The 25,297-nt window shown below is 38.9% G+C and overlaps 1 protein-coding gene across 4 annotated transcripts in view; it reads right to left on the reverse strand.

The window, feature by feature from the left end:
* CCDC50 (coiled-coil domain containing 50) overlaps positions 1-17,441 on the reverse strand; it is a 66,291-nt gene extending 48,850 nt beyond the window's left edge. For 3 of the 4 annotated variants that reach the window (XR_003792300.1, XR_003792298.1, XM_029214012.1), the window contains exon 1: positions 17,135-17,425. Coding sequence is in view for 2 of the 4 variants with exons in the window: in XM_029214012.1 (XP_029069845.1) it covers positions 17,135-17,183 (49 nt within the window). In the remaining 2 variants the exon portion in view is untranslated. Of the gene's footprint in view, positions 1-17,134 lie in introns of all 4 variants that reach the window. The other variant, XM_029214014.1, reaches the window with a different exon arrangement.
* Positions 17,442-25,297: the final 7,856 nt, after the last annotated feature.

Below are 25,297 nucleotides of genomic sequence, written 5' to 3' on the forward strand. Positions count from 1 at the left end.
AATAGTTCAAGCATGAGTTTTAAACACGTGTCTACATACACACAAACATATGCACACACCTTCAACAAAAGAACAAGACTGAGCTCAGTAAGGAGACATTTTAAAAAGCAAAACAACTGATTTAATCCCAACATTTAACTCTGATGCAATTTATCAAAATAGGTTCCTGAGCTTTTGTTTTCCCCTAATCCCCCCAATTCAAAGTTAAATGAAAGCCCCAGTAACCCAAACCACTTGTTTGGCAAGGAGATATATTATAGCTAACCACAGACACACTAGATTGCAGGCAAGTGGGTTTTGAAAATGCTGAGATAATATAAGTCCTCAAATCAGAAGTACTACTTTAATATGACAGACCATCTGCATCATTATCAGAGACCACAGAGTAACTGGGTAACTTATTGGAAAAGTGAAAATGGCTGAGTCAGAAATTTCCATCAGACAGGGTAAAAGACTGAGGGTGAGAGGAATACTGAAAAAGGGAAGGAAGGTAGCAGGGTGGAAACAGCAGTTTTTACTCATCCTGGTAGAACTGCTGGATAGAGATAAGACTTTCCATTAGGAAATATCTGACTCATGTTTTCATAAATGATTAAAAATACCCACAAACACAAACCACCTCACAAGCTTCCTGGGCTACAGGCATAAACTTTATGGACTGGTGCTTTGAAGCCAAACCTTTTTGTGTTGGCAGTAACAGAAGAAAAAAGTTACCCAAGGAAAATTACAACTTTCCAAAACCCCAAGTGAGGTGCATTCACATGGTCCAATGTTGGATGGAACACATATTAGAAAAGACTGCCCTAAACTGAACCAAATCTGTATGTTCTATCCATCCATCATTATTCTATCCACTAGGGTCACAAAAATTTTTTTCACACTATATATGGTAGCCACTAGTCACACATAGCTATTCCTTTAAATTAACCAAAATTAAATTATAAAAATTCAGTTCCTCAGTCTCACTAAAAACATTTTCAGTGCTAAATAGCCTTATGAGGCTGGTGCTTACCATTATGGACAGTGAGGGATACAGAGTATTTCCACCTTCACAAAAGTTCTGTTGGACAACACTGCCCTAAACAATAATCACAGTATGACAGAAAGGACAGTGTCAATTTAGACAACCGGACCACTCAGCAGCATTTAAAACCATTTTAATCATGTGTGTGTGTGAGAGAGAGAGAATGCATATTTATATTTTAACCAACAGATATAACTCGCTTTGCCAGTATGGACAACCAATATATTTTTAGCCTTGTAGTAGCTACTGATTTAACTTCAGAGTACATTTTTTCTCCTATGCTTCTTTTTTCTCAGCCTTAAGGTGATGGTAGTTTTGCTAACCTCAGCCGGTTGAAAAGAATAAGAGTTGTTGTACATCTATCAAGTAACCACTGTGCAGATACAGTCACAGAAACAAAGTGAACAAGCATCCTCTTGGAAAGGAAAGTGAGCTGTTAATTCAATATAGTTAAGGGAATTCGATTCTGTGAAGTACAACTACTACTGAATAACCTACCAGATCTCTAATACTTTACAGATCATTTACCAAAGAACTGTGGATTCTCATTAGCAAATTATGCATTTGTGAATTTCAATTGGCATGTAAAATTAAACTGATCATAATCAGAGGAGCCTTCTCCTAAAAGTACTGTCTTTGGGGCCTTCCTTAAAGAACAATTACATTTTACATGGGTGTTCCACTTCAGAACAATTCAGGAATATATGAATTTACACAGCAGCCAAATACGTAATTACTCTTACTATCATAAAAATGATTAAAAAGGAAGCACTCCTGCTTTAAAGTGATTCAGCTGATTTCTAAATAGATTTATAAAATTTCATAATTAAACATAGAAAGATGACTATCAAAATTACACTTAGGAAAAAATGAAACTCTTAAACAGTGTTAGAATTCTGTAGTACACTGCACAGAGCATTGGTAATGAGATACTCAGTGAATACTTACTGCATACAGAGGTACTACGGTATAACCAAGGGTACGCTTACCTAGATTCTAATCCTGGCTCTAACACTCACTAGATGAAAAATCTTGAACAAATTAATATCACTTACATTTGCTCCCCTGTAATATGAGAGTAATAATAACAACTGTAAGTACTTAAGCACTGCAGGAAATTTTCTTCTTTAAAAAAAGTACTCACAAATTATTCTGATGGAGATAAACCTTCTATGTAGAAAACAACAGACCACTGATAACCACAGGGGTCCTCAAAAGGGTAAAAACCCTTAGACAAGCAGTAGCAGACAATTTTTTTCAAAGCAATTTTCCACTATGAATATCCTGGTAGTAAAAATTTCTTTCTTTTATTTTCACCCCATGTATCCCTAGAGAAACTCCGACCTTCTGTCCCTCTATTTGAATGGCACTTTTCCTGGCACTTAAGCCCACAAATGGTTTGGCAGCCCTCAAATGGTTTGGTTTCTCTGTTTGCCTTAGCCTAGAAAGAAAAGCCACCCATCTCCTTAAACCTCGGTAGGATAAACCCAGTCATGCCCATTAAAACCCAAAAGATCACATCAAGCCAACTTAAGTACAAGTTTACACCAAGGGAAGAAAAACCATTTTGGTTTATTGGCTTCATATGACAAGTTTCCTTAAGTACTAGCTACTGCAAGTTCTATTTATCTTTGAACTTTCAACTTCTCTTCTGCAAGTAGATACTTTAGCTAGCACTTTCTTTCTTATTAGGATTAGTAAACTCATTTCGATTTCAAAAGATTGAGAGTACAGTAATACTCAAAATTTAAAAAAAAACAAACTTAAAATATTGCTCATGGGATAAGCAGGTATGGGAAAAATATTCTCTTACAATCTTGTTCCCATAAAGCAAATTGCAACACTCACAGTTCCACTGTGGTAACCATTTGTCAGAACTCTACACTCATTTACCAGTAATCTTGGATAATGTAAATCTGAAAGTATGCACATAAAATAAATGGGCAAGTCTTGAGATTTCTGGAATTCTACTCTGATATGCTGCCGTATGCTCAATAATTGGTCATGTTTACTGACTAGATTGTGTTTTTCTAAAAGGTATCTTGAGACCATGGGTACATTCCTAAGATCAACTCAGTTTTTACACTTACTAGGGGAATGCCTCCCCAGAAGACCAGGAGATTTCTCTTACAAGCAGGCTTACATTAAATGCAGATTTTGTCTCCTAGAAATACTCTATACAGAAGAAGGTAATGACCCAACAGCAAACTGGAAAAAACAAGCCTGTGTTCCAAAGTACACCCAGAAACTTCCTAAGCAGGTAACAGGGAGTTGTGCATAGATTTTAAGAAGGGATTCTGTCAACCACTTTGGTTCTCCATGTAGTTCATCAGAGGGGATATTTTACTTTATTTCTTTTCTTTTTGAGAAGGAAACCTGTATTCACCTTAGTGGTATTTAAGTTAGATGTGAACTTTTGATGGTTCTCTATTACCAAAGAAGGTTGGACACTCAGTGCTATGGGAAGAGAGAAGCAAAAACTGAAGTTTAGTAATAAACTCCAATAAGAAAGAAGCTGAGATTTCTTCAACAATACAAAAGTGAACAGAGTACATAAAATGGCATGATGGTTCTGATTTGGATTTTGCCTAATGTTTAAAGAGTATTTCAGAGAAGAAAAAACAACTTTGGAGCTACACAGATCAGGATTCAAAATTGCTTTCTTATTGGCTAAAAGATCTTAGGCAAGTTATTTGATCTCTTTGAGCTTCAAGTTCCTCAGCTGCAAAATGAGGATAAATGTTGTGAGGACTAAATTAGGTAAGTGAAGGGCCTAAGAAAACATCTGTCACTCAGTAAAAGGAAGTTCAATAAACGGAACTTCCAATTATTACTGGCATCATCAGAGTTAATGAATTCTTATAATTATTTTCTATTAAGTACTTCTTTTAGTCAGGTCCCACTAAGTCCCTGATTAACACAGATATATCACTTCTGTAGTATAGAATCTATAATGGAATAAGCAATCACTACTTCCTCTTATGAATGTATGGAAATGTTTCCTGGCAAGGAATTACAATATAATCAACAGTTGACTACATTTCAATAGCTCTTTCTAACTTCATATGTTTTCCCATGAGGGAGAACATGTTTCCTATATGTATGCATTGTGGGCCTGGGTTAAAAGGAAATCAATGTGTCTAGAATGTTTAATAAGCTCCACCACTCCAAACTTTTTTCAGTTGAATGTCCAGGATTAGAAAGCAAAGTAGAATTCTATGTGAAAGTCATGTAATTATAGTTTACTAAAATAGAAGAATCATCAAAGTATCACCATTAAGAATGGTAGGAGAGTAGACTGTTGAGAAGAAGTGCAGCCATCAAAATCTAAACAAAATATTAACATGTAAATTTAAAATACAGCATGCCTAAAACCAGATGAATTTTCCTAATTTCTGTTCCTTGAATACGCTAGTAAAAGCTTTCTGCCAAATCCACATGGCATTTTGGTATCTTACTATAAGAAATATAGATATCTCTTTCCCAATTTATAGAAATATAATGGCCTTATTGTAGCATATAATGAACAAACAGGTTGAGTAAAAACAGCCCAGTTCTTCATTCCAGATACCGGTCAGAATTTTAGTTCTGCCTCTGTGAGCAGCTCACCAAGTGACCTTTGACAAGTCACTTTCCAAATCAGAACTTCAGTGTCCTGACCTATAAGGAAACAGTCCAAATTATTTTTAAGAACTCCTCCCACTCAGATATAGGGTAGTATGAAATTTAGTTGATTCAGTATAAGTAATATATATTTGTCTCTTGGATACAAGCACATCATCTAAAATGTCATAACCACAGCCTATATAAAAGACTATCCATACAGGATGACTGTTATGCTAACTTTCTCCTGTACCAAATATTGCTTTCTTCATTGCTGTTGTTGGTTTTACCATTTCTACCATACAAAATGGCAAACATCCGCTTTTATCCATCATATTTTACGTATAGTAGCCTTAACCACCAATAAGTCTTAAAATAACCATTTTGTTCAATCTAGTGACTTATAAAAAGGTAGATTTATCCTGTCTCAACTAGCAGTTCTCACAGAGCCTTCAGTATCATGGTAAAATGAGACCATGTTATCATTCATTCACTGTCCAATGAACGCAATTGTGGACTGTACTATTTACTAAAAGGTTAACCTGGGGCCCGATGAACAGAGTACAGCCTGGGAAAGCGAACACCCTCAATATTCAGAAGTCTTCTTGAAGATCACCAAATTTAAGTTCAACTAGAATGTGTTCTAAATGCCTTGGATTTCTCTATGTATTGTTACTGAAACTGGCTTCAGTATAGTATATTTGGTTATCCTATAGTATATTTGGTTGTCACGTAATTCCCCTGAAGAGGAAGTGAAAGAAAATCAGGGGCAGCCTGCATCTGTGAACAGGAAGACAAGCTGTCCAAACACCTTTCTGCTCTAGAGGATTGATTCACTTGTCTCACTTGTTTTTTAAGAATTCAAAGTCATTTTGATGATTTTTAAAAACTGCTATAATATCTACTTAGAAGTATAAATTGGTTTTTGTAGCACTGCATGTTTTTAAAACAGTGTTAACTTCTAATACACCACATGAAGCTGAAAGAGACTACGCAGTATGCCCTAAATTAGAAAACCATCCTAAAATAAGTATGAATTAAACGTATCCACCCCCAAAACAAAAATTCTTGAGCTCTTTTGCTCACGCTTTCCCACCCTCTCTTGATCATAAACCATACCAGGTTTATAATCTGTACATTCATCTTTTTAGTTTCCAACTCAAAATATTCAGATTCTTCACAATCAGGAACTCTATAACTAAGAACTTAAAAAATACATGTTACATGTGACCTGTTTAGTTAAAACTTTATAAGAACTTTGACCCCTTTACCTAAAAATAAATCTAAAGGAGAAAACAGTAAACATAAAAAGTCTGAATAGAATCCAATACCATCTAAGAAACTAACTGGATCCTTTAGTGACAGCAACAAAATGATACCATATCACAATCCTGGAAAATGTACACACTTGAACAGGGTCTTACTTAACTAAAATCAATCCATAAACAGGTAAGATCATTGCTTCCAAAGGAGCCTACTATGTGTTTTGGCCTTGAGTTAACCTTAACACCAGTCAGTCCCCTACAGACATGTGAGAGATGGGGAAATTTCATGCAACAAAAAGTAAAAGTGATTGCTTCTAATCCTCTATTCCTATCCCAGTGAATTCATGCAAATGATCATAGCCCTTATTCTAGTGTCGTTAGTTCAGTTAGCTCAGGTCAGTCTGCCCACTGAACATAAGCTGTCAGATACTCTGACAAGTTTTCTGGAGTATCTCCTATGGGTAAGGATCCCCAAGTAGTACTGAGATGAGTCAGCTACCAGTCTTGTCTTGATGGAGAGCTTTCAGACAAATACAGAGGATGAGACATGTTGCTTAAGGAAGTAAGTTAAAAAGATACACAGGAAAGAAACAGGGTAGACTTAACTGAGAATCAGCATTTGAGCTGGGCCTGGGGAGGTAGTGAGAGGATAGAAATATGCTATATTTAGATAGTATAGAAGGAAATACCATGCAGAGGATTAGGGCTCAAATAACAATGGTCTGGAAAAAGGAAAAGTTGGAGTATTTTAGGGTAACTTGAACAGTAATATCACTGAGACTGAATGTATAACACTGCATTTTGCAAAATACTTTCATATCCATTTCTTCAATTAACTCTCATGGAAAGTCCATATATTAGACACAGTAAATATTATCTCCAATAAACAGATAAGGAAAGTGAAGCTTAGAGATACTGAGTGTTTTCTCTGAGTCCTTACATCAAATAAGTAGGAAAGATGAGATGTGAAACCAAGGCTTAACAAGTCTAGGTTCAAAGTACTTCCCCTTTCCAAAGAAGTCAGTCTGCTTAAGTTAAATTTTATACAAGCTTCCTTTCAATCTGGACAAATTATTTAATGTATCAGTAAACAAGAGCAAATACTGCAAAATAATTCTAGGAGGAGCTCAATTACTTAAAAGATACACAGCAGAAATGCACAGAGTAAAATGGTAGCCTCCTACTCTATTTAAGATGAAGAAAATGATACTTATATTACATACTGCCAAGTAAGTAGGAATCAGAAGTGTGTGCATTTCTTACCTCCCTTCAATTACACAAATCTTTTCAACATCCATTCTCCACATTCAGAGGGAATAAATGGGGAGAACCAATAAACAGGAAACAAAAAGAAAACTAATTAACAGTAGAATTTTAGGGGCTTCCCTGGTGGCGCAGTGGTTCAGAGTCTGCCTGCCGATGCAGGGGACGCAGGTTCGTGCCCTGGTCCGGGAAGATCCCACATGCCGCGGAGCGGCTGGGCCTGTGGGCCATGGCCGCTGAGCCTGCGCATCCGGAGCCTGTGCTCCACAACGGGAGAGGCCACAACAGTGAGAGGCCCGCGTAAAAAAAAAGTAGAATTTTCGGAAACCCACATATGAAGAGCTAAATGAAAACTTAATTATTCCTACTACCTCCAATTGAGCAGATTTCACTTAGTAATCAATTATGAAATAGAAAACACATTAAGAACCTCAAGATAGTATATGGGAAACAGGTACCCTTCAGGTTTTAAGTGTCAACAAAAACTTTACATTTCATATCTAGAAAGGGTTTTTTAACAAGGACCTTGCTTACTCATCATATCCAGCTGCCTGTGGTATTTCAGCAATGTGTCTTGCAGTTGTGTGGTCACCAGCATACACCTATTCTGGTAAAATTATTAGAATCACCTTTTTTACTCACAAAATGTCTGGGTTTGGCCTATAAATTATTTGGCAGCACTGCCTTTAAGCCTCAGTAATTATCCTATTTTGGGGGAGCCTGAGTGCCACTGCAACCACGTTCCTGGAATTCAGGGATGTTAAAAGCACAGTAAACTGGAGTCTATCAATAATAGCTCCCCAGCCATTTTCTAAACCTTCAGCTTGTCCCTTCCAATATACACACATAGCCGAAATGATCTTTCAAACATTAGCTCTGTGGAGTTTTAATGGGGTAACTTACAAGGGGAAAAGAAAAGAAGAAATGCTTCATGGGTACACTAAAGCCCAATTTAAAATAATGAGGTCTGACCATGGAAAACTGGGAAAACAACAGAAGCAGACATGGCAAGTCAGAGTCCAGCAATCACTGACAGGATAAGGAACCGTTTGTAAGCAAAGCCAGAAAGTGATCTGTAAATGCAGACACCGAGAGTGCATAGTCCTTTCCAAAATAGCTGCTGGCAGATGTCAGGCCAATCTCAACGTGCAGATGAGAGGATATGAATCTTAATCAAGTCCCTTGTTTCTCTTCCTCTACTTCTGGTTTCCCATCTAGACATTAAAAACGTTTTGAAAGTATTTGCCAACCCTGACATTCTGTATTTTGCTGAATTTCATAATATGAAAGACAAAGCTAATATTTTAAAGTATTTGGTGGGAAGTGCTACTCAAAAGTTAGTGAATTTAATACCTAAAGTGAATCATGGACTCCTCTATATAGTCAATAGGCAAAAAAATTTGTGGATGGGGAGGCAATGAAGAGGGAAAGATATCCTTGTAAGTCATTCCTGCTTTTACTATATGCAGTTAAAAGTCCTGGAGTAATGCTAACGGAAAGTGACTCAGTCTTTATGACTCATTAGAAAAATAAAAGCCAAAAAAGTCCAGTGGGGACTCCCCTGGTGTTTGGTCATTGAGAAGCTGTATCAGGACTAGAAATGCCCATCACACACTAGGCCTTCAAAGTTTAGTGGTAAATCAACCTAGGTACTTCTGATACAAGTTTCCAAGAAGACAAAGTGGCACTTCATTCATGCAAGTGTTCGTAACATGTTTTGAAGACAGCCAGTAACAAGTAACAAGCTAAGAATCATAAGCAAACTTTTTAGAAGTTGAACTTGTTTACTCATTCACTTCACTCATGAAAGCCCCACAGATCCTTACTCAGAGTTGGCATATGGATTATTCTCACTTTACATAAGATTTCTACCTTGATAATCAATTGTGAAGTCCCTAGAAATTTATATGGAGAGCACATTTTCTTCTTAAAAAAAAGTAAAATAAAAATCAGGATGTAAGCCTGTATTTTTAAAAGTCACTACAAAAATAAAACATGCTACACGAGTTCAGCCAATAATAGTCCCCAACAGGGCACCACTATAATTAAAGAAAAGTTTTGATAAATGTTCATAGTGATAACTGAAATAGCAAAAAAGATTAAATAGGGAAGTTTTTTAAACGGTTTCACTGAAATGGTCCCAAAGAAATTATTGTTTTCTACAAAGTACCAGATAGTAAAGAATTTAAGCTTTGCTGATCATAGTCTCTGTTATAATGACACTCATCTCATCATTTGCAGCGTGAAGGCAGCCACAGACAATATGTAAACAAATGAGCAAAGTTATGTTCCAATAAAACTTTAGGCATTGAAATTTGAATTCCATATAATTTTTACCTGTCACAAAACATTCTTCTTCCTCTTTTTTTTAATCATTAAAAAATGTAAAGACTGTCTTCAGCTCACTTGTATAAAAACAAGCAGTGGCCCATAGGCCATAGTTTGCAAACCCCTATCTTAGAGGAACTAATTTCAATTACTAAAAGGAAAAAAAAAAAATGCTGCCCATTCTTTAACCCTGATAAAGAAATGAGTTGCCAATGCAAAAGCTTAAAAAAATCAGAGTAGGGTAGGATCAATCCCTGCATTAGGGTGGCCACAGTATTCTTAGTCATATGTTCCAAATGTCTATTCTAAGTCCAAGAATATAATCTAGATATAAAAAACTACAGATTCCTGGGACCATCTCCAAGAGATTCAGCTGATATCAAGTTGGGCAGGAATATGTTTATAGCAAAGCTCCCCACATCATCCTAATGTTGCACCAAGGTTTAAAGACCACCAACATTTTCAAAATATCTATCTGATAAAAGGCTTGAATTCAGAATATGTAAAGAACCCTCAAAACTCAATAAAAAGAAAACAGTCTGATTTTTTTTTAAAGGCAAAGCTTAGAACACACACTCCTTCAACAAACGATATGAGAATAGGAAATAAGCACAAGAAAAGAGGCTCCAATCATTAGTCATTAGAGAAATGCAAATTAAAGCCACATAAGATGATATTACACTGTTAAAATTTAGATCACACAGCTACGAAACAACACCAGAATTTAAACCCTTAAAAAAATAGTTAAAAATTTAAAAAAATATATCTTGACAATGTAAAGTGCAGACAAGGATGCAGAGCAATTGGAGCTCACATACGTTGCTTGTGGGAATGCAAAACGGTACAGGCCACTTTGAAAAAGTTTGGCAGTTCCTTATAAAGCTAAACATACATTCACCATATGACCCAGTAATACTACCCTAGGTGCTTACCCAAGGGAAATGAAAACATGTTCACCCCAAAAAAAACCTGTATACAAATGTTTACAGAGACTATTTATAACCACCAAAAGTGAAAACACCCCAATGTTCGTCAACCAGTGAATGGATAAGCAAATGGTGGTACAGCCGTACACTGGAACTCAGCAATAAAAAAGAACAAAATTACTGATGCACACATGATATCAGATGTATTATGGTAAGCGAAAGAAGCCAAACTCAAAAAGCAACTTATTGGATGATCCCATGTATATGACATTTTTGTAAAGGCAAAACTATAGGGAAAGCAAACACATCAGCAGTTGGTGGAGGCGGGGAAAAGGGTGGAGCAGTCTGGGGGTTATGTAACTGTTCTGTATCTTGATTGCTGTGGTGGGTACAAGACTATACATTTGTCAAAACTCAGAACTGCATACTAAGAAGGATGCGTTTTTACTGTACGTGAATTATACATCAATGAATTTGACTAAAAAGAAAAAAACACTGATATACAACAAGCAAGACTGGTTTTAGATTGGTTCTGGTTTATCAGAAAGTTTTCAATGCTTTTATGTCAGTGTATGGTTACCAACTATTATATGAAGACCTACATATCTTAATGTGTGTGTGTTTATGTGTTTTAATGATAATAATGACCAAAAAGATAGTTCTTTTGAGTATGCATGTTTGTTGTGTCCTTTTAAATGTAGTATCTAGGAACTCTTTTGTACTGGTTTCTAAATTCAAACATCTGGGAATAAATAGTCTAAATAATCCGCAAGGTATATAAGACCAATGATCCTTTGTAGGTCTTATTTAGGATCTAGGGTATCCTAATTTTACAGGTTTGAAGCACAGGACACTTTTAAATAGGTCATCAGTTAAAAACATTAATCCAACAGCCCTTCCAGTGGCTACATCTGAAACTGCAAATGTAGCTGTGATAAGGTTTATTTTTTTCCCCTTATAGGTCAGGGTAGTTAATTTTAAAATACACTCCTGTACTTAGAAAACTGGGATTTCAAGCAGAGTTTACTTAAGTTTTATGGTATCACACTGCTTTTTGTTACTGAGGCAAAAATTCATTTATCTCAATCAAAACTCCTATGTTCCTGAAAAGAATTAGAGAAAAAAACATAGCCTATGGCTTTCTTTATTTCCCTAATATGTTTAAACTTCTTAAAATGTCCAAGCCTCTAAACATTAGCCCCTTCAGCTGAGTGTACCAGAGAAGAAATGCATTTTCTAGGTAGAAAAAAAAAAACACTGAGGTAGGAGTGTGACCTCCTGTAGTTCACCCAGTAATTCATTTGCTGAATCGAAATAAAAACCTAAAAAAAAAAAGCTTTTAATTAAAAAATAAAATGAAACCTATGTTAACTCATTAACATTCATATCAAACATTATCCCTAAAATAAGTTGAGAAAAATCTCTGGAATTGTTTTGTCATTCATTATTTTTGTTCCACTGTTTTAAATGACAGTATTAACGGAATACATGAGGAATGATTCTTATGCATCTACAGAAAAATTTAAAAGAAAGAGAAGAAGAGTGAGAGGGAACAAAGGAAGAGAGAGGAAGGGAGGAGACAGGAAAGGAAGGGGAAGGTGGGAAAGGAGAGAGCAGGGAAGACTGAGCTGTGTGAATACTCAGTTTTGAACTTTTCTAAGTCTAGGCCCCATGTGACAATTTTTAGACACTTAGCCTCAGCGGTTTGATACAACTCACTCTCCCATCCTGGCTCTCAGATTTTCATCTGGAAAATCTGGCTGGCCTAGATCAGTGGTTTTTAATGCTTTCTACTCTGAGATCCTTTTTTAAAAATAGCAATTAACTTTACAGTTTCCCACAAGGGAGAAGTCGTCCTTTATGTACTTGTTAGTTTAAAAAAAAAAAAAAAAGCTTTTCTCAAATCATTAAGATAATCTTTATTTTACAATTAACAGCTATTTCATTTCATTTTTTAAAAATCACTGATTCATTTAAGAAGGTACTGCATACCTGCATATAGCAATAAACTGAAAGATGTTTTTTTCCCTTATGTGAGAGGCATTCTGGATGCACGTACGGAATTTCAAGGGTTCTTTACAACAACTCCTTGAATTCTACAGGACTGCCTCTCCACCACAGCGAAGATCAGAGAAGAAAAAAACATTAGAAAAACAGATTAAAAGTTTTTATAAAGTTAATAGCGGCACTAAGATACATGATGCCCATGGTTAAAAGGCATTATCTCTGCCCTTTAAGAGCTTATGCTCTGAGGACTTTCCTGGTGGCACAGTGGTTAAGAATCCGCCTGCTAGGGCTTCCCTGGTGGCGCAGTGGTTGGGAGTCCGCCTGCCGATGCAGGGGACATGGGTTCGTGCCCCGGTCCACGGAGGGGCTGGGCCCGAGGGGCTGGGCCCGTGGGCCATGGCCGCTGAGCCTGCGCGTCCAGAGACTGCGCAATGGGAGAGGCCACAACAGTGAGCGGCCCGCACACGGCCAAAAAAAAAAAAAGGAATCCGCCTGCTAATGCAGGGGACAAAGGTTCGAATCCTGGTCCGGGAAGATCCCACATGCCGCAGAGCAACTAAGCCCACCTGCCACAACTACTGAAGCCCGTGCGCGTAGAGCCCGTGCTCCACAACAAGAGAAGCCGCTGCAATGAGAAGCCCGTGCACAGCAACAAAGAGTAGCCCCCGCTCGCTGCAACCACAGAGAGCCTGCTCGCAGCAACAAAGACCCAACACAGCCAAAAATAAATAAAAATAAATTTATAAAATAAATAAATAAAATACAAAAAAAAGAGCTTATGCTCTGAGAAGGAATATGAAATTATGCCAGAGATAGGATTCCTAAACTAAAAGGGAGCATCTAGTATTCATGATTTACTCATTCATTCATTCACACATTCAAATATTTGCTGAATCTTTGCTGGCTATGTGAAAGACCTGAAGCCAGGTGAGGGTAAGGAAAAGCAAGACACAAACCTCCTAACTCAAGATGTAGCCGTGGTCTCATTAAAAGACAATAACAACAACAAAAAAAAACTGCTGTGGAATTTTGCAGAAAACAGAAAGTGAGTTTGCCCTGGAGCCAGATAATGCACCTCTCAGAGATCACCATCGCATTAGGTACCTAGTGTGCGTGTGATATGCTTTAGATCTCTGGGACTACTTGGTTTACTCACTGCACCAGACATAATTTTGTATTCTTCCCCTTAAAGTTCTGGATTTATGCCATTAACTTAATTTACCCCATTATGCCACTGGGGTGTCCTGGACCTAAAATGAATCAGTGCTTTCTAGGCATACTTCTGAAAATGTATTAACTTTTGTCTTTCACGAAAGAAAAAGGATTTGCTCTCATAATACCTAGCTACCTTTATTTCAAGAAACGTCCTACTAAGTGCACCAATTTCAGACGCTAATCGTGACTGCATTCAGGTGCACACGTGCCTGCACACACACACAGAGTTAACTAACTTTGGAGACGGTGGAAACTTCCAGTTGAAGGACAGTAAGGATATATAACACATAATAAAATTTCTTACTGCTGAAAGGAAAGAAAGAAGAAGGTTAGCCCTGGTAGAAGATGGGAGGGTTGATACATAAGTGCTCAATGGCTAAAAGTGGGAAAACGCTAATGACTAAAAAACTGCAAAGGAGTTAATAAACTTTAAAGGGTCTAGAAATGGCTTTGATGGACAGGCTACAGCACTCAGACCAAAACTTGAAGATAACGTGGAACCTCTGTTAGGTGGGGGAAAGGGCAAGATTAGTGATTGGTGAGCAATTAAAACTAAGTAGAAAGATGGGAATCAGACTGGAGAGAGCAAAAAAAAGTGGGGAGTCTGGATTGTGGTTTCAGAAAGAAGATTCAGCGAAGAAGCTAAAATTTACCAAAACTCTAAGCTTGTTAATTAATGAAAAGTGCTCTTTTTTTGGGGGGGGGGGAGCTCTGATCTAAACTAAAAAACTTTCGGAATATTGTTGGAACCTTTGTCTATTTGAGAATACCTTTGTCTAGCATTCACAAATTGCATGATGCATTTGAGTTACACATCTACTGATAAAAAGTGGCTGATAATTATTTCCAATCTTGTGGCAAAGAACCTCAAATGTTTCAGAAGAAATAAAGCATTACTACCAAACAATGGCAACAGTATTTCCATTACAAAAAGTATTTAGATGTTCCAAATATGGTTTTAAACCAGAAATAATGATGTGTGTTGACATTTAGTTAGACTTAATTCTTTTCACTGCATAAGAACTCACACATGTCCCTTTGTCTCCTATTTTAAAAGAGATTTCCCAAAGTAAAAATACTGCTGTAGTTATTTTTTTCAAAGGTCTGTCCAAATGTTGAATATCTTTGGCCATCTTAAAACTAAATAAGCAAGCATTCGATTTTAACCTAGAAAAAGAAGTTTTCAAATAGTCTCTTTCCCTGATGTCAGCTGCTACCCATGACCTCTGTTGAGAAGTTCACAACAAAAGTCCCAGGGCTCCCCATCCTCTCCTAAAGAAAAGGGCAGTGGGAAAGCACAGACATCCACTGCATTATTCTTCTCAATCTCTATTGGAATCTACCCCATGATCCCAAATTGTAATTGTATATAAAGGTTTAGATTGATAGGAGAAGTAGAGGAGACAGATTTTTAAAACTGGAGTTTAAAAATCTGTGCCAGAATATTAAGTGAATTATTGCTAAACTTCCTTTTCAAACTGAGTTGGAGTTTCAGTATTAAAAAGTCTCAATGTTTGTGTATGTTTTACCCAATCATGGACACCAACTTTATTTTCTTTAATTAGGGTCCAGAAACATCGTTAGGGAGCAACTGGCCATAAATAAGAGTTACATTAGGGAAAGATACACTTTATTCGATGTGAATACTTCCCAGATCAAAAACCACACCACCATTAGCACATTCCTAGTATAGTGTATCACTTCCTTTGATGATCTTTGAACTAGAAAAATCAGATGCTTACAGAGACAATAATCTTCTCAACAATTTCGGACCACCTTCAAAGTAAATCAATACTTAATTCTAACTTAATGAAACAGCCACAGAAATGTCCTTACCACTTTACCATATCATGTAAACCCGACTGCCAAACACCATGTTGTGCAAAATAAAAGCAATCCAAATGTGTTAAACTCCGGAGTTTAGCAATGGAAAAATTTTGCATTTACAGATGGAAAGTGTTGTTGAAACCCTTAAGAAAGAATATACTAGAATAAACCATTCATGTCTCGGTTAGAAACCAGAAGACCTAAGAGTAATATAAATGCATACACAGAAAGTGAGTTTCAAGTTTGTTTCAGGTCACTGACATACAGGGAGCTGGGTAAAATCTCAGCACTACCTGACTAATACTTTACATATTAAGGTTGTTTTCTCTCTCTCTCTCTCTCTCTCTCTCTCTCATACCGGAAAGGTTAAGGACAATCTCAAAGACCTGGACTTCCAAAGTGTAAATTTGCCTTTCCTATCACTCAGGCTCCAGACTTGACAGTGTTAAGAAAAGTTCATTTACATATGAATGCCAGAATCTTCACCAAAGCCAGGTTAGGAACTGAAAGGTTGAAAAACACTATTTGATAAAAATCTCAGGCCTAAACTCTTAACATCCTTCAGGAACAACAGGACAGGCCCAGCCCAATTAAAAATTCTACATAAAATCGCCTAGTGTTTGGAACTCTGGGACATAAAGTAGGCAAGCTTTCTTCGGATTCTGGGGTCAGCCTGAGCACCCACAAGCCCCTTTGAATCAAATCAGGTTGGCAATGAAACACGCAGTTCCAAGAAAGCAAAGATTCTTATTTTCAATTCCATATTCCCAAGACAACTAAGACCACAAGAGTCAGCTGAAACAAATAACATCCACTACAAAGACAATCTCTGCAAGCCCGGATAGCACTCTGGGACTTCCATGCTTCCCAAGGTCAAAATAACAGCCAAAAATCACTAAGGGTTAAGGCGATCCAGCACCCAAGATCTCAGTTGAAAAAAAAAAAAAAATACTAGGTCTGGATGAAGACGAGGAACAAGAAGTCAGTGGGCTACTTGCTAGAACCCAAGCCAGACCAATACTAATCAATCTTGATTTTTCTGGACCTCAATATACGGAGCCAGTAAAAATCAAGGTCACAGTGAGTCCCCTGCTCCCCTTTGCTTAGTGCTTTTTGTGAGAAAATGCTCATTTATAGCAGCTTCCCATCCGCTGCCCGCGCTGGGCAGTGCCCAGACTAAACTTTTAAACCTGGAGGAAGGTGGGAAAGTCAGCCAGCGAGACGCAGGGCTAGGAAAAGTAGACAGAAGAAGGGAAAGAGTCAAGTTTCAAAACAAAGGCTCCACAAGGAACTGAACGTCAACCCTTCCCCACTTCCTAGCCTTCAAGTTAGCTAGACTGGGCCTGAATTTTTAGGACACAGCTCCCAGCTCTGGAGCATTCACTAAGGGCATTTCTCTTCCCGAGAACCTTTGCACAACCACTTGATGAGGGTGGTGCTGACCTCTCTCGCACAATTTCCTTACGTAGGAGAAAACTGAGGCTCAGAACGAAAGTGACTTGCCCAAGGTCCCACAGCAGAGCCTGAATTCAATTCCCTCCCGGCCAGGGCGGGCCGGCACCAGGTGGGCGCCAAGCGAGCGCCGCTGGGGACGCTGAGACGACGCCCCCGCCGGGAGGGACGCCGGGCTGGGAGCCGGAGGGGCCCCGGCGCGCGCTCCACGGCCCGGCCCCTACCTTCCTTGACTCCCGGCAGCTTGGATTGGTCGATGGTGACTTCAGCCATGTTGGCTCGGGCTCCGGGCTGCCCTTCGCCTCCCGCTGCCCGGCGGCCGTCGGCACCGAGCGCGGCCCGAAGCGCAGCTGGAGCAGCAGCAGCGCCCGACCCGGCGCAAAGTCAGGCCGGCAGCGCGCGCGAGTCCGGAGGACAGAGCGGGCCGCCGGGCAAAGACTGGCGACAAAGGCGGCGGGAGACGGGCCCCGGCGCAGCAGGCTGGCGGCCCAGCTGCCCCGCCGCAGCCACCTGCTCCCGCGCCCCCGGCCCAGATCGATACCAAATACCCCAAGCCCGGAAATGGACCCGGGCCGGCCAGTACGGAGGGAGAGAGGAGACAGAAAGGCCGGCGGGCGGGCAGGCGGGCCTGGGTGGGGAGGGGGAGGGGAACTGCAGGTCTGTAACCGCAATTGCGAGTGGCTGGCGAGTGCAGATCGGCTCCCGCGGCCGCCTCCCTGCTGTCTCCTTTGTGCCGAGTGACGCGCGCCCGAGGCTGGGGCCCGGCGGTGCCCCCGCCCCCGCGCCCTGCCTCCCTCTCGACGAAGGGTCGTGTCTGTCGGTGTGGGGCTGAGGGCTTCCTCAAAAAGGCCGCACGGGCCCCCCAGAACACAGTCGTTACTGTCTCCGGTGTAGTCCCCATTCTGTGAGCTGTTTCCACAGGATGCTTTTCTGTGAGACTGGCGCTCTCGGGCACTCTTTGCCTCCTGGGATTAGAGGAAAGGTAATACATGGGCGTTGAAAACCTCTACTACAACTTACAGAACTAAAGAGCAGCTGATCAAAACCTGGACCAGTTAGGAGAAGAGAGTGTTCACAATCAGCCGGGGGAGCTGAGTCATTCATTCATCAGAAATGCATGAATGTCTACCAAGTGTGATTTTTAGGTTCTGAGGGTGGTAACAACGTGTGTCAGACATCTCTCTCTTCTGGCATGTCACACATTGGTCTATAATTGTGACATTTTTATCTCCTCGAAATAGACAGCATCTCCTGTCTGCATCTCCTGGCAACAGAATTCTCCCTCCCTATGGGAAGCCCTCCTCAGGAGGGCCTCCTCTCACAAGCTTGTACAACCGGAGAACCTCTCCACCATCAGCAAGCTTCCTCCCTCATCCACATACATTCATCTAAGGATGGGTGTGTGACCGAGACAGGTCAAGCAGAATACTTCTCTGGGGTTATTATATAAAGAAGGACAGATAAGCATTCTGTTTCTTGTGGGGAGGGTTTGCTCTTCCTAGTAGACAATGAAGCCAAACTGAAGACACAAACCACAATAGCAAACCAGCTGGTCCCTGGAGCAGCTGGGGTTCCTGCTGCTCTGCATTCTGGGATTTACCCCCAGCATCCTCTCAATTTAAGCTAGTAATTTTACTATCTTAAACTAGTAAAAGTTGATTTTCTGTCACTCACAGCTCAGAGTCACAGTATGAGAGGCCATATGTAGGAGGTTTTATTTGGACTTGACATTGACTAAGGCCAGAGAAAAATTAAGAAAGATTTTCTAGGCCAGAGGGTGGCAAACCGTGGCCCATAGGCCAAATCCAGCCCACTGGATTTGAATGACTGCTTTTTATGTGTTTAAATGATTACATTTAAGTGGTTATAGAAATAACATAATATTTTCAATTTTGCCTCTTAGGACTCAAATTATAAAATATTTACTCTTGGACCATTTTCAGAAAAGGTTAGACAACCCTATTACTAGGCAGAAAGAACACCCAGTAAATTAAATGTGTAAATAGAAAGGAAGTACTATTAGAAAGGTAGTTTTGTGAGGATTTTTAACTTGCCTGCCTCCTGTGACTTTTTTTTTTTAACTTCCTGTGGTCATAGAGAATATTTATAATAGCAGTATTGTCTGTTTCCCTCCCCAAAACCCATTGTCTTCACTGCTCTGTCATGCTCTGCCCTCGGAGGCTGACATTTATGAATATGTCACCAGGGCCTCCTTGCCCTGTGGCTTCTTCCTTTTGAGTTAGACGAACGCACAGCACTGGCAGAAGATCAAAAAAGGGAGGAGAGAAATATCAGGGTGTGTATTACACCCCTTTCCTTTATGCTAGGCCAAAAGTTTGGTCATACTGTGTCCCTCTGACTACAATGCCTGTCTAGAGCCCTCCTTCCCATTGTTCCAGCTCTCATGGGTCTCTAATAATACCATTTCTTTCCAGTGCCCCTTCAGGCCTAGGATAGTAATGGCTTCACTGCTGTTCCCTTAACCATACCCACGCCTTGGTAAGTAGTCCCTGCATTTTATTCTTTCCAGTTAAACCGTTTTGAGTGTGACTTCTGTTTCTTGCCTAGGCTCTGACTAATATGGTTAAGATATGCCAAAGGGTCATTGCTTTGTTTTCCTTAAAAATATCTACATTTCTTATGATCTTCATAAGATCATAAGCCATATTGATCTATTCATATGATCTCCACTTCCTATTCTCTCATTCTTTCTTGAACTTATTCCAATCATACTTTTTAGCCTCACCGCTCCAAAAACAGCTGTTTTTATTAGAATTAATGATGACCTCCATATTGCCAAATCGAGTGGTCAATTCTCAGCCCTCCTCCTATTGGCTGACTATTACCATGTAATAGATATGATTCTATTCATCTTCTTGAAACATTTTTTTTGTTTTGGTTTTTGTATTTTTGCTTATCTCATTTAGCTCCCAAGACAGTTCTACACCACTAGCCGCTTTGTTCAAAAATTATCCAAACCAATGAAAGCTCATTTTGAGGGTTCTTCTGGATAGTGGTATCTGCCAGTTATTGGAGATAGTTATAGACTAGCAGCTCCACCCAAATTGTTTCTACTAGGTTACAAAAAAAGTATGTCCAAATTCATATATATACACATTTATTAGCACATAGGTACAAAGTCATAAAACCTGCTCTGCAAACTTAATACAGTCCCAATTCTTTATCCTTTTATAGGCTCTAACTACACAGTCCATAAAAGATTTGTGCAAACACAGCCATAATTTTGGAATCATGCATTGGGTATCGTTGCACAGATTAAAGGCTGAAAGGCTCTCTTGGTTCTTATACACTCTTCAAACAAGAGTGGGGAATTTCTTTAAAATATTTCAGTCAATCCACATATCTACGTATTTCAAGTGCCCCCGATTTTAAATGCATTTCTAATATTCATTAAATTATGCTATAAAAGTTCTGTTATTAATCTAAGATTTTAAAAAATAGCTTAAGTTCTCATAATTTTCTTTAGAGTGTAGCCTTCTGGTAAAATCCTAGGTTACAACACCTGCAGTTTGTATTCCTAGTTAGGCAACTGACCACCCCTAGAATGTACACCAAAACTAAGCACACACACACACACACACACACACACACACTCCTATATCACATTTTTTGGGGGTTCCTCCCAATTTCCTAGACCTTTATTTATTTATTTTTTTGGTGGCCACACCATAAGGCATGCAGGATCTTAGTTCCTGGACCAGGGATCAAACCCGAGCTCCCTGCAGTGGAAGCATGGTGTCCTAACCACTGGACCGCCAGGGAAGTCCCTTCCTAGACCTTTAAATGCTGGAGTGTTTCAGACAGCACTTCAGTTCTCAAACTATTCCTTCCTAACTATTCTTACTACTTTGGGTAATTCATTCAGTCTCTTTGCTTTAATTATTAACTCTTGGGTAAATGAAATTGCCAGTATGGAACCATTTTGACTGACAATTAATATGGTTCAACCTAATATTCTGACAACTCCAAAATTTATATTTTCAACCCAAACTCTCCCGTGAGTTCCATATTCATGTATCCTACTGCATATGTTTCATATTCATTCAGAGGTTTAATTGGCTGTGGTGTCAAATACTGTTGAAAAAATAAGGGCAACAAGGACTGGGAAAGAGGACTTTTGATTTGACATCTAGGTTATTCACAAGGAAAGAGCAATTGTAGAGTTGAGAGCCGGTAACCAGATTACAAAGTTTAAAAAATGAATGAGGGTGTTTCAGTAAAGATGGTGGATTGAACCTATGTATCTAATTCATTCTCTCCTGAAAACCCACTAAAGCCACACTCCCATTGAAATATCAATCAATTTTTAAATTTTTTATTGAGTTATAGTTTATCTACAATATTATATGTTACAGGTGTACAATGTAGTAATGCACAATTTTTAAAGGTTATACTCCATTTATAGTTATTATAAATATTGGCTATATTCCCCCTGTTGTACAATATATCCCTGTAGCTTATTGTATACCTAATAGTTTGTAGCTCTTAATTCCCCACCCCTATGTTGCCCCTCCCCCCCTCCACTGGTTACCACTAGATTGTTCTCTATATCTGCTGAATCACCTACATTTTATAATACAAGTCAGAGAATGTCACTCCTTTGTACTTAAATCTCTAGTGGTATCTCATCTTTAGAATACAATCCAAAGTGCTTACCATAATCTGCTAGAATCACCCCTAGCACTCTGATTTCATTTCCTTCCTCTTGTACCCTAACTCACTGGCCTTCTCTCACCCTGGCATCTTGCCCTTCCTCCTTGATTTTCCTCCTAGGCCGTGCATATTCTTGCGACAGGACCTTTCACTTAACTGGTCCCTCTTCCTGGAAAGCCTTCACCCTACCCCACCCCTTGCCAAACAACCTCATGATGTGCTTCCCCAATTTCACTCAAGGATCTATTCAAATGCCACCTTCTCAGAGAGACATTTCCTGACCTTATCTAAAATAGTAATCCAATCCCTGTCATTCCATATCTTGTCTCTTTTTTCTCTCCAAGTCAGTTAGTTATTCCTGCAGATATTATTTGTTTATTTATTATGTCTGTCCAGTCTAGTAAGAGGATTGGAACTTTGCCTATGTGAATTTTTACTGTGTCCTAAGTACATAGAATAGTGTTGGCACATAATAGCTGTTCACAAAATATGTATTGAATACATTGTTGAATAAAGCATTTGGTAAAGAAGTATTAAAGCAGATCATGACCGTGCTGATCAAACAATATTTTTGAAAGTAAATTTTTTAATGTTTTTAAAAACTGAGTTTTAAGAAAAAAATCTAGACCTTACTAGATAGTAGACATCATTAAAAAAAAGTTGGAGAAACAACTGGGTTAAAAAGACAGAAATCTTGGGCTTCCCTGGTGGCACATTGGTTGAGCGTCCGCTTGCCGATGAGACGGGACACGGGTTCATGCCCCGGTCGGGGAAGATCCCACATGCCGCGGAGCGGCTGGGCCCGTGAGCCATGGCCGCTGAGGCTGTGCATAAAGACAGAAATCTCGTTTTGCCAAGAGGAAACGTTAGCTTATATACCTCCATGTCCTGAGGTCTAACTTTTGTTTACAGGGTATTTATTTGTTACATATAAATACATTTCCAGTGTGAAAAAATAAGGAAAATAAAAAATAAGTATGGATACCACTGTCATTTGGGAGATTTTTCATGACTACCACGAGAGTGCAGGCAAGAGACAGTAATGAAGAAAGTGAATCTATATGGAGCCAGAGCAAGGGATTCTTATCCAAGAGACTTGGCAGGGACTAAGGTAGGATGTCAACAGTCTTCATATCCAGGGATATTAAGCACACTGGCATAGGTTCTGACTTGTGCAAGGAGGATCATGATCTAATACAGAGCTAAAGCAAGATTCAACAGTGTGAGCTATGTTAAAAGGTTTCTAACCTCTGGGGGACAAATACCTGTATGCTGGAGTTACTTTCATAAGTTCCACTAATTTATATATATATATATATATATATATATATATATACATATATATATGTGTGTGTATGTATATATAAGGAATTATCTGCAAATTGCATAAATTATAAATCTCTCATAAAGCATATTTCTAGTTTTTAAATGAACTCAAGTGCATTTGTGATTCATATACAAAAATTTATTTACAAATGTTACTAAGATCAGCATAGCTTTCTGTGATTATGTACTTTTTTCAACCAAAGGTGACTAAAAAATATTATGTATGGAGGAAGGTCTTAATTAAAAGGAGATCTTCAACCTAGAAAAGATTGGAATCCACTCTTAAAGATGAACCACATAGTCAGTTTTTCTCCAGGAGACCCATAATTTAGGAATCTTCTTTCCACATGTTATTTTCCCCATGATACCTATAACTAAAAGGGCAGGACTATAAATTCAAATTGAGAGAAGGAAACAGGATGAACCTGTGTAACTCAAGCTGTCAGCAGTGTAATGGTCTTAGTAGATTCTTGGGTAAACACATCTAGGGAATTCCTGTCCTATAACACATTTATGAGATTTTTCATTATTTTGCTTGGCTCTATGTGGAGAATGCTTGAAGTATGAAAGCTGTTCAGTGCTAGAGAGAGCTGTACTAAAGATATAAAAATATGCATAAGAAGTTTACACATTGATTACAGTGGCTACCTCTGAGTGGTGGGAGAAGGGGAAAGAATAATGGATGCAGGAAACTGTGAGTAGTAGATTACATTTGCAAAAATGACCACAATATTGATTCCTATCACATGCCCTCTTGCACTATGATGTTGTAGAGCTCCATCAAAACATAGAGTCCAGTTCTCCTCGCATTGAATCTGTGCTGGATCTGTTACTACATTGACCAGTAAAACATGGCAGAAGTAATATTCTGAAACTTGAAAGCTCTGGCATTAAGAAGACTAGGCAATTTCTGTTTTGATGCTCTGAAAGAAGTAAGGTGCCTTGTAAGAAATCTGACTATCCTAATATCTCCTTGCTGTGAGAAGCTCAACTAGCCATGTGGAGAGGCTATCTGTAAGGGAATAAAGATCCCCAGCCTGAACCCCAGTGGAGCTCCCAAATGACAGCCAACACCAAGAGGATTGCCAAGCATTTTGGATATGGATCTTCAAAACCCAGCTGAGACATTCCAAATGAAGCCAGGTGGGACAGAGGTAAGCTGTCCTCACTGACCTGAGCCAATTTGTTGAATATTGAACAAAGAAATGAATGTTACTATTTAAAGCTAAGAAGCTGTAGAGTGGTATATTATATAGCAATAAATAATCAAAAAAGTATGTTTCAATTATATCTGTAAAGTTTCAGTTCTTTGAAAAGCCACATATTTGAGACAAATATGGAAAATTTTCCATTTTTTTCTTTACATACAAAATATTACATATTTCATAATTTCAAATTTAAAAGCATATTTATACTTGCACTTCTTGCTAGCATAGAGTAAATCGTTCCAAACATGTCCTCCATCCATAAACAAGTATAAAGCTGGAGAAAATGTATGCGGCAATGTTGACAAGTCCTAGGCTTTAGGGAGTATGATCCCTGAGACAAGAGAAATACATGAAGTGGGCTCCTATGCTCATATTAACTTTGTAGCTTTGTACAATTTTCCAACTTTTATAAAGGGAGTGGAGTCCAAGCAGAGTCTCTCTGGGGAGGCATAAAATAGAGTACAGGGCTGCTGATACAATTAGAACTTGTGGGGTAGGGGACTGAAGAAGCAGGAGCTGCACACAGGAGTTCTCAAGTCCTTGGTCAAAGCCTGCACTGCATATCTGCCAGATGAAACCCTATGAGGCCTAACGGAAAGCAGTTTCCACAGAATAGAGGATGGAATGGGCACTCTAGAGGGCACTAGATGCTGGGAAATGTTAAAGACCCACTCAGAGTGGAGAGACCTCATTAACACGTCTGGTATTCAGGTAAGCTACCAAAGAGGCCATAAGTTTTGTGGATAGCCTACCTGCAAAGGATATTCTGTAGCTAACCTAACACAGCCTAAAACCAAGCTTTGACAGAAGAAGAGCTTCTAGCAAATAACCACCTGCCGAGACAAAACTCAACAATCATTAAAAAAAAAAAAAAAAAGTCAATTTAATCAGACTCCTTACAAAGTAGCATTCAAAATATTCAGGAAAAAAAGTTTTCCCACCAAAAATTACTGGACATGTAAAGCAGTAGGAAAATGTGATGAATAATCAAGAAAAAAGCAATCAGAGGGGACAAACACCAAGGTGACCCAGATGTTAAATTTAGCAGGCAAGGACGTAAAGAGGCTATTTTTAGCTGTTATTAGAAATATTTTTAGGGACTTAAAGCAAGATATGTGGTCATAATGAATAAACGACTAGAAACTCTCAGCGAAATAGAACTTACACAAAAAACAGTGA

Source organism: Monodon monoceros, unplaced genomic scaffold, assembly GCF_005190385.1.
Source record: "Monodon monoceros isolate NGI ecotype Baffin Bay Population unplaced genomic scaffold, NGI_Narwhal_1 Super_Scaffold_11, whole genome shotgun sequence".
Lineage (NCBI taxonomy): Eukaryota > Metazoa > Chordata > Mammalia > Artiodactyla > Monodontidae > Monodon > Monodon monoceros.